Source organism: Danio rerio, chromosome 7 (genome assembly GCF_049306965.1).
Source record: "Danio rerio strain Tuebingen ecotype United States chromosome 7, GRCz12tu, whole genome shotgun sequence".
Taxonomy (NCBI): Eukaryota; Metazoa; Chordata; class Actinopteri; order Cypriniformes; family Danionidae; genus Danio; species Danio rerio.
This window is the reverse complement of record NC_133182.1, coordinates 26,251,139-26,261,353: the sequence shown is the minus strand read 5'-3', so window position 1 is coordinate 26,261,353 and position 10,215 is coordinate 26,251,139. Positions and strand designations below refer to the sequence as shown.

Below are 10,215 nucleotides of genomic sequence, written 5' to 3'. Positions count from 1 at the left end.
TGAATTGGCGCATTTTTTTTTCTAAATTATGTTAATTGAAATTGAAAGTCTTTGCCTGACAAATAAATGTAAAGTTCTTGTTTAACTCTAATATCTCCTGAAATCATTTAAATCTAGTAGATTGTTTAGGCTGATGTTTCCGCAGCCTACAACCAGGATTAGTCATACATTCAGGATCAATAGATGGAGCATAGGCACAGCATTAGAGACCTGTTGATTTCTGACAATCGTTGTTTTAGTATGATATAATCTAGTGGCTAAATCAAACTTTCTTTATGTATGAGCAAGCATGGGACGGCCTAATATTACTTAGAGGATAACTTTAAACTAATTTCCTTTATCTAAGAACCAGAACTGGTGAGGATGTGTCCGTGAGCAGATGGAACTGGCCAGCATACTGACTTTAAGCGACTTTGGGTCAACAATGAACCATTAACAGAAAAAAAGGATTTATAAGGTTAATCGATCTAAACTAGACCAAATCAAACCCATAAGGTGATCAGCTTGAATTATGTGAATTTAAATTTAAATTATTATAAATTGGAATTGGATTAAATTCGGAGCTGGAAACAAATTAAAATACATTTTAACAAATAAAAATATTTCTTTTCACATGTGCTAAAACAGCGTACACACATTTAACCTTCACACATGCTGTTAGTTCTGTCATAGAACTAATAGATGGACCCTTACAAGTGCACTTCAAAACACCCACTATGGTTTTACCACCACTACAAATGGCTACTTTCTAAAAAAAAAAGAAAAATTGCACTATTTAAAAGTATAGGAGGGGATTTTGGATTCATCCTATGTTACTTTAACTATAGTAAATCTCTTTTGCACCCGACGTCATCTCCTCCATGCGTTATAACACTCTGACTGGGGCTGCAACCTGTTGGATATAGAAATGTGTTGTTTCCTTTTCAAGGAAAAGTAAAATACAACTCAGAGCATGCTCACAATACATATAATACAGAATTATGGAACTGTCCTGGGAAAATGGGGGTCACCCCCATTTAAAAAATTGTGTTTTTGCCCATATATTTAAAATTAAAGGGATGGAATTTCTGTCATTATTTACTCTCCTTTCACTTGTTCAAAACCTGTTTGGCTTTATTTTTTTCTGGAATACTGTGGAAGGTATTGGTAAGTGGTTTTCAGCTTCCTTCAAAATATCTTCTTTTGTGTTCAACAACAAAAAGAAACTCATAAAAGGGTTAAAACCACTTGAGGATGAGAAAATGGGGAGCAAATTTTCATTTGTGGGTGAACTATCCCTTTAATGTTGTTTTGGACTCAGTTGACACATTCTTTAATATATTTTCTTGGGGTTCAACTCATTCAGATCTGAATCAACATGAGGGTGAGCAAATGATTGCAGATTTAGTTGTTGTTTTTTCATTGAACTATCAATTCAAGTTTATTTACATGAATGAAACCTAGCTGCAAATCATATGTCATGTTGTGTGCGAGCGGGACGTCTCTCCCTTGAACAACCTTCCTTGCTGAAAGTCTTTGATTGCACGCAGCAATCCTGGTGGGACTACTAATGTGCTCCGTCTCTCATTAATCGAGACCCCTGCCCCGCTCGCTTTCTTGTTACACGTTTCCCTTCGTAATCCTTTTCAACATTAAATCTGTCCTCTGGCTCTCTTTTAATGTCCTTTTGTCTCTTAATAATGTGTGTGTGTGTGTGTGTGTGTACATGCTTGTCTGTATTTGCTCACGTACAGCATATCAAAGCTAAGAGGAAATTTGACCTGGCGTGCAATTAGGGGGATGTTATATGGCATTGATTGGCTCCGTGGCTCACACAGTTTGCTGGGTTAATTGCTGATCAAATGAGCTCATTAGAGAGAGATCATCTTTGACGGATTTTCACACTGAGATCATGCTGAATGTTCATATTTGACTTCCTTTTGATGGTTAAGTCTGATCTCGTAGTATTGTTTTGGTGCAAGTATTGGTAGATTGACACTTCGTGCAGCCATTTGTGCTATTAAATAATATATTGTGTATTAAGTATAAGAATAATAATTATACTAATAAAAACTAATAACTAACTAAATATTAATACATTTTTTGACAGAGTCTAATCTCAGTATTTGTTTTGAAAGGGTTGGTAAAGTGACACTGTGCAGCAATTTGTGCTTCTAAATAATATAAATTGTGTGTTAATTAATATAAAAATAATAATCATACTAATGAAAATGAAAAATTAGCTAAATATTAATAATAAAAATTTGATGATGAAGTCTGATCTCAGTATTGTTTTGGTGCAAGTATTTTTGGAGTGAAACTGCAGAAATTTGTGGTATTAATTTATATAAATTGTGTATTAATTAAGTATAAAAATAATAATTATACAATTAATAATTAACTAAATATTAATCAAAACTTTTGATGGTGGAGTCTGATCTCAGTATTGTTTTGATGCAAGTATTGGTGGAGTGACACTTCGCGCAGCAGTTTGTGCTATTAAATTATATAAATTGTGTGTTAATTAAGTATAAAATAATAATTATACTAATAAAAATTATTAATGAACTAAATATTGATTAAATTGATGGTGAAGTCTGATCTCGATATTATTTTGGTGCAAGTATTGGTAGAGTGATGCTTCGTGCAGCAATTTGTGCTTTATATAAATTGTGTATTAATTAGATATAAAAGTTAATAATTATACTAATAAAAGTAAATAATTAGCTAAATATTAATCAATGTTTTTTTGGTGGAGTCTGATCTTAGTAATTTGTTAGTGCAAGTATTGGAGTGACACTGTGCTGCAATTTGTGCTATTAAATTTTAGAAAAATTCTGTATTTAAGTATAAATATAATAATAATGCTAAAAAAATCATAATTAACTAAATATTAATAAAAGAAATTGATGATGAAGTCTGATCTCAATATTGTTTTAGTGCAAGTGTTGGTGAAGTGACACTGTGCAGCAATTTGTGCTTTTAAATTATATAAATTGTGTATTAATTAAGTATAAAAATAATAATTATACTAATAAAAGTTAATGATTAACTAAAAATTCATCAAAATTAAATAAAATGAATTAAAAAATTTATAGTTAAGCATAAACTAATTAAGTATTATATATAGATTAACATATATGAATTAAGTGTGATTTATATACAAGTGGGTGAAGAAATGTATGAGATGTGTGCAAATCTCACCAACCATGTTCTTTCCAAGAAGAAATTAAAGCAATCTTAATAAAAAATAGTCAACTTTATTTATTTCTCTTTGTGTAGCAAAACTAGTCATCAACATGCGGTTATTTACATCCAGCAAACGCATGTTTATTATGTTACGTACAATATACATCTAGAAAGGACATAAACAGTTTTTTCCTCACACAAGACTCAACGGCATTTTTATGTGGATACACTAGTCATTCACCTTTTTTTTTATTTTTTTCAATGCTTGTAATGTCTTCAAAGAAGCAACACATTTTAGATGCAAGTTTACAGTAACGTGCAGAAACTTTACTCCTTCAGTGGTTCAGCCCACCATCCATTTTGTTTTGTTTACGAGCATCCATTTGTCCATCTTTCAAATAATTTAAGGAAAATCATAACTGTGTATGCCTCCCCCTTCCTTTTGAATATTCAGTCTTTTTCAGATTGACAAGTGCCACTTTGGTACTTTTAGGCATCTCATTTGGGTCAGTTTCAGCCAGTTTGATCTTTTGTGTGTGTGTGTTTGTGTGTGTGTTTAATTTACAATGATGCTGAGTAGATCTAGATAACTGTAATCATTTAACATAATAGATTGTCTATGCTATTTTGATTGAGCTCTCGTTGGCCCAGTGATTGATTTTTCCTAAGATGTAAGTGACAGAGGCAGAGTTTCTCCTAAATAATCCATTAACATTCGACACATTTAAAAACACAAACATGACCCCTTTTAAAATTATCTTTACACATATTTTTTATTTGTAAAACATGTTGAAAGGCTGACCGCTGCTTTCCAGCTTTATATAATAAAGTTTATGAGTTTGAGAACAAACCTCAAACCATTCTGACAAAATGCTGCTCATCTGAAAGGGGGAAGAGAGTGTTTAAGGCAATTAAAAGTAGTATTCAAAACATCTTCTATGAAATAATAAATTTGTCTCTTTAGAAATCGTTGGAATGTATGAATGTCCTTTGCACCAACTTCATTTTTTTTGAGTAAAAAACAATGATATAAACACATTGAAGGAAAAAATTCAAATGCAGACAGCGATAAGAAACTAATTCTATGTACAAGACTTAGCGTGTGTCCTCTTTGTTTCACAAGGGAACGCACAAATGGTAAATGCTCAAGCAGAATACTCTGAGGTACAAGTAAGACTTAATACATTTTGGTGTACAGAATAAATAAAATGAATATTTCCACCATTATGGCACTGTGATGGTTTATCATCTCTGATTTAATCTGTTTTCACGTTCTATTAAAGGTGCTGTTAGAATTTTTTTTTTGCTATCCCTCTACATTATGATCAACAATATTGACCACTGGGATCTGAAATGTCCATAACATACAAAACAAAATCATAAAGAAATGAAATAAGATTTAGTGGAGATGCTTCCAAAATAATGAAAAGTCTTTCAAGACAACATCTTGAATGTTTTTGCATGGGATGAAAACATGGTGTTTCATGCTTTCGGGTATCTGCTCCTTCATAAAGGCCTTCTGGGAGTCTGCAGAACTTGAGTTGGGTATATGAGCACCCTTTCCTCTTACCACTCCGGTGGCTTTGCTGATCTTTCAGTCTCTCCAGGGGGAGGATGGTGGAAGTTGTAATTTAAGATGGACGTGAAGATCCTGAATGTTCTTAAGGGTAAACTTTGGATCTGAAACGAATAGATGAGAGCGGAGGAACTTCTTTCGGCAGAAGAAACCAGAACTTGATAAGTTGGCCATGAACAGTCTTTAAGTTGTTCTTTCTTCTTTCACTTTCTTCTCCTCCTCCTCTTCCTTTTCATCCCTCTGTTTTTCCACCAGTTCGCTTATTGAAACATCCGGGGATGTTTCATGAAGACCCTCTCGATGAAGTTCTCCAGCTCCTCTTCACTGTCCTGTGGAGGCTGCCTCAGCGGACTGTAGTAATCATCCTCCCTGGTGACTACAGGAGCTCGGGCTGGGTAATAAAAGGACGGCCAACGACGTGGAGGTGACCGGGGTTTAGGCATGGGAACAGCTTTGAAAGTCCGAGGGTGAGGGAAGTAGAGGTTCCTCTGGAAGGCAGGTTGGACTCTTTGGCGAGGCTGCGCCCAAGGACGGGACTTCCGTCTGGGGGAGTAATCAAAGTCATAGTCCAGTGAGTTTCCCAGAACATCATTAAGTGAGAAAGAGGGCTTGGAATAGTAGCGGGACTTTGGTTTTGGAGGTGGGATGTAGACGGGGTAGTAGCCTCGGTAGGGTTTTTGATAGGAGTTGTAGGAAGGGTAGGTACGAAAGGGCCACTGTTGCCTTGCCCACATGTCTTGCTTGCTGGGCTTGACCGAGGCCCTGTCTTTGAACCAGGCTTTCAATGGGTTGGTGTTTGGTTGAGGAGGCTTCGAGGGAGGAGGTTTACGTAACACTGTTGAAGGTGCAGCGGGGGCTGGAGGCGGCACAAGAGGATGTTGCCATGGCAGATTTTCAGGAGCATCTTTTTTCTTCTTCTTCTCCACATCATTAATGATGTCCACCACATCGTCTGCTGGAAGATGCAGTTTGCTGGAGATCTCAATCAACTTATCAATAGTCTGTGGGTCAATGTCCTCATCATCATCATTAGTGTCCTCATCAGAGCGCTTATCTTCAGCACCATTGTTGTCTTGGTACTTTTTCTTGTCTTGTTTTACGATGTACTTCAGGAGCATGTCAGATGCAATATCTGCAAGCTTCTCCTCCTCTGCTTTGGCTCTTTGAGCCTCTGCTGCTTGTCTGCGTACCTCCTCTTGCTCAGCTTTGGCCCGTGTTTCTTCTTCTTCAGGGCTTAGCTGTTCTTCATCCTCCTGATCTTCCTCATCTTCTTCCTCTGGGTCAGCAAGGTTGTTGCTAAAGTCATCCATGAAGTTGCCCCCTCTTTGTAAAGGCTGAACTCTGTTTTTCTCTTGTTCGAGCTGCCACTTTAACTTCTTCTTGGACAAGGCTAGGTCGTTGCCTTTAGCTTTAGGCTTGATCTCATTGTTCATGAGGCCATTGCGGTCCAGGTAATCGAAATACTCCCCACGGCTCTCCCTCTGTCTGGTATCACGCTCTCTCTTAGCAGCTGTGCTATAGCTCTGAAACTCCTCCAGCATAGTCTCCAGATTCTTCACCTCCTCAGGACTCAGCTGCTCTTCCTCCTCCTCTGCTTTTCCTCCCTCCGGCTCCTGCCTCTCCTCCTCCTTGGTCACGTCCTCTTGTGTGGCCTCCTCCTGCAGAGCCACCTGCTCCTTAATGGGTACCGTCTGGCTGGTGGTGCGGCTTGTCACTTTCTCCGTCATCCTTTCCTCCTCTTCAGCCCTTTTTTTCTCCTCTTCCTCTCTTTCTTTCTCATCGTTTCCTTGCGCAGCTGCCATCACCAGTTCCAGTTCTTTGTGACCATCTCTGTCTCTGTCTGCGCCCTGAAGATCCCTCTCCTTTTGCCCTTCAGTTCCCTCATCTTCTCGTTCACTCATCTTTTCTTTCTGGTTTAGTGCCCCGAGAAGAACTGCTGCTAGGGTTCTAGGATCCACGTCTTTAAAAAGCTCATCATCATCTTCATTTTCATCATGTGTCGTGCCCTGCTCCTCGGCTGGTTGAGTATATAGAGCCTGTTGCTGAGCAGAGGAGGCAGCTGCATAGTTTTCACTTACTGTGTTTCTGTCTGTTGTCACTGGACTAAAGGCTGCAGGCTTGACTGTGAGACTGAATAACATGAACAGGAAAATGATGGGAATATTTGAAGTGTGTTGGCACCAGGTCATGACCGCACATATGTGTGAACCTGAAAGACAAAAGAAGTTCAAAATTCATCAAAGATGGCTCAAATTTGATCTCAAGGTGCAAATCAAGTAATTGCTTTTAAATAAAAGGCATAAAGCATGTTTTCTTAAAATATTTACGTCAAAATAATGCTAGAATAAATTGAATACAGTCATGTGCATCACGTCAGTCCACTGCATTACAGCTCAAGGTGAAGATTATTCTGCTGTAAGATGGAAACCTTTTGAGATTCACTTCTTTGCCAACCGCCTCCCTCTGTATATTAAATATACAATTGTATGAATGCCTTATTGACTCCAAAAATGACCGAAATGATCTTCCTTATAATGGAAAAACTAGTTAATGTATAGACTTTCCATAACCAGTGAGGGTTGTTTTCTAGTCTAAAGAGATCAGTTACCAAGCCCTATTTATATTTTGCACAGCATTGTTTAATCGTTTGAGGGAGCATCTTTTCTTAAGCTTTAATTGTGTTGTGTTAAAATTGGTGTTTCATTGCCTGCTGCTTAGCTGATTTTGCGAAGGCGTCCTAATTGGCTCTGCGGCTTGAGCTGGTGCGGTTCGTGAGGGCTCTGGAGCGCTTTGTGCATGTGATTGCTCGCACACGCGGCGCGGTGCTAATAAGGTATAGAAGGGAAAACGCCTTAGCAGGGAGCCTTTCCGATGCGTGGGAGGTTAATGAGTAAGCAATACAAAAACGATCAGAGAATTTCAGTATGACCATGGAAAGCAAGTTGGGACTCTAAAGTAATCTTTCACAAATGTGAATAAAACACTGAGTTTTAAAACATTGGGAGGACAAAAATATTTTGCATAAAATGGCATAATTAGATCACTTTCATTTTATACTGAAACTGAGATCCTTCAGCTTAAGGCTTGATCACGACACGGATGTTTATGGTTAAATCTGCTCATGTCCACTCGTCGTTGCACCAGAAAACACTGCAGCAGTCGTCAGATATGTGCCCAGTGGCTTGCAATGCAATATTCGCGCATCTAAAGTTTGACATCAGTCATAACAAAGCAGGAACTCCCATTAGTTTTGCAACATGCACAGTTTTTATTTATTTAACATATGCAGTCATTTTTATCTGTTCATATTTGAACCCATCCACTTTCACAGTGTAATTAGAATCGTGTCTCCACGATGCAACCGCAGCTCTAACAGTAAAACCCTCTTCCACTGCTTCCAATGACAGAGCACTCTAGGGAGGTCTCATCAACAAAGCACGTAAGTAATCCGGCTCTAAGCAGCCTTGTCCTCAAGTAGGCCTATAATCTTCTGCTTTAAAACGGCTCTATTAGATTTAAGATTTAAACTGAGCCATACTGCGTCTCCTGTCACAAATTATACCCAATCAGCCACGTTTCAAAGACACAAAAACAGATGATGAACGTTCATCTGGTCAAATTGATTTCAGCATTTCTCCTCTCCATGGGGGCAGCTACTTGTAAGTCTACTGTATGTAAAAGCGGCAGAAGTCAAATTGGACTCCAACAGGTACAAGTCAAAGCAAAACAGCGTGTCTCTCGTGCGCTTGTGTGATTGGACTCGGCGTTGTTATTTTGGGTATCTGATGCTATGGTGATGAGAAAGATGATGAAAGCATGAGCAAGGGTGTGGTGATAATCATGAGAGCTGTGCTATTGATCATAACAGTCACCTTCATCATTTCATGTAAAAGTCATCATTACAATAACTGGAATACCCAAAAGTGTTTTTACTTTGTTGCATTAGTTCCTTCGCCAGTTACGCACCAATACAAGTCTAAATGTTACACTTTAACTTTCTACTTTTCTAAATATTTTCCTGTGCTTTATTTACGGATTCTTTTTACGCCAAAAATTGTCTTTTATTCTAGCGTAAGTTATAAAGTGTAAGCCAATGTTCAATACTCCTTTTTAAATGTATAATTCTTCTTTCCACATTATAATATACACTTATTTCCATGCACTTTAAGCTAGTTCTGTTGTGGTTACTATAAAAAGAAAGTCGGGACTTACCGGGAATCCTGTCAGTGGCAGCGCAGTCCGGCGCACGTATTGTGTCCTCTCCAAACTTTGTCAGTAAGTTGAGTAAATCTCGTGATTAACGTGCAAGAAATCCGCTTCAGCAACGCATTCTTTATCTGAACGTTGCTGTTTTGTTTGTACAGTGATATCGTTTGTGTGTGCCGTGTGGTTGGCTTTTCTAGCACGGCGCTATGGGGATATTTTCAGTACCACGGTCAGCTCTCCGTGTTTTTATTTCGGCCCCACTGCGCCCACGTGACCGCACGTCATTCGGCTCATTGACGTCACCCTCTCCATTGATAAGAATTTTCGTACTGATCGAACCCCGAGTCTTCGCTACGCTGCAGTGCCCAGATGAATGGAAGGAAACGGGATGAATGAAATAGTACTTTTTTTTCCGCCGAATAGAGGGCTAGACAACACGGGGAGAGCGAGACCGATCCCTCCAGATGCAGCTGCACACTGACAGCGCAACACAAAGGAACCAACAATCCTCATCACGACGTGCTTTGCCTCACTTACAAAACGTATAAATGCACTTACGCCATACAATTCATAAAGAAAACAGCTGGCGCTTCAATAGTCAGTGCATGGCGCAAAAACCCGAATGCACATTATGCATGTTTTAATTTGGTTTATTGCTTTAGGGAGCAATATGTGGCTCTTCCGCATCCAGAACGTGACACGCTACAGGATGTTTTGATTAATGCATTATCATAATCATCATAACTAAAAGCTACTGCAGCAGTTTTTATTTCCTCTATAATAACAAATGAACTATAATCATTTACACTGCAGTTTAATGTATGAGAGGTATGTTGTACAAGATGAAAATTAATGGTAAAGAAATGACATTTTATGGTGTTTCTTCGAAAATGTTATTTTGCAACAGAAGGATTTAATGCACGACGACTATAACATTATCTAATGTAAAATTATGCCGTGCCACATTTAATGCACATTTCATTCATAAATGTCAGAGCAGCTGCAGCAGTAATTTAATTTATCTGTACAATAACGATCCCGGTAATGGCTGGCTTAAACAATGAAGCCTTTCTACTGATATTTTAACAAACTTCGTATTCTGTAAATGCAGTGACCGAGTTCAGGTTTAAGACAAGAATATGTCAACATGAATTTCAAAATGGAACCTTTAGCATTATTGTTGTGCACCCCTATAGTGTTTCCTTTGGAGATTGTTTGCTTTTGGATCATGCAAAGAGTTTTTTGACTATTGTAGGTCTCTTAAA

General features: G+C 38.1%; 1 protein-coding gene across 1 annotated transcript; it reads right to left on the bottom strand.

The window, feature by feature from the left end:
- Positions 1–3,219: 3,219 nt before the first annotated feature.
- Positions 3,220–9,170, bottom strand: vgf (VGF nerve growth factor inducible). The gene is made up of 2 exons (XM_003198950.7): positions 8,957–9,170; positions 3,220–6,953 (listed from the first exon to the last, which is right to left on the bottom strand). Exon 2 carries the CDS (start codon positions 6,931–6,933, stop codon positions 5,005–5,007), a length of 1,929 nt encoding a protein of 642 aa, XP_003198998.2. The 5' UTR covers positions 6,934–6,953; positions 8,957–9,170; the 3' UTR covers positions 3,220–5,004.
- Positions 9,171–10,215: the final 1,045 nt, after the last annotated feature.

Excerpts from the sequence above, each read along its gene's own strand:
- vgf (XM_003198950.7), bottom strand. The coding sequence starts at position 6,933 with ATGACCTGGTGCCAACACACTTCAAATATTCCCATCATTTTCCTGTTC.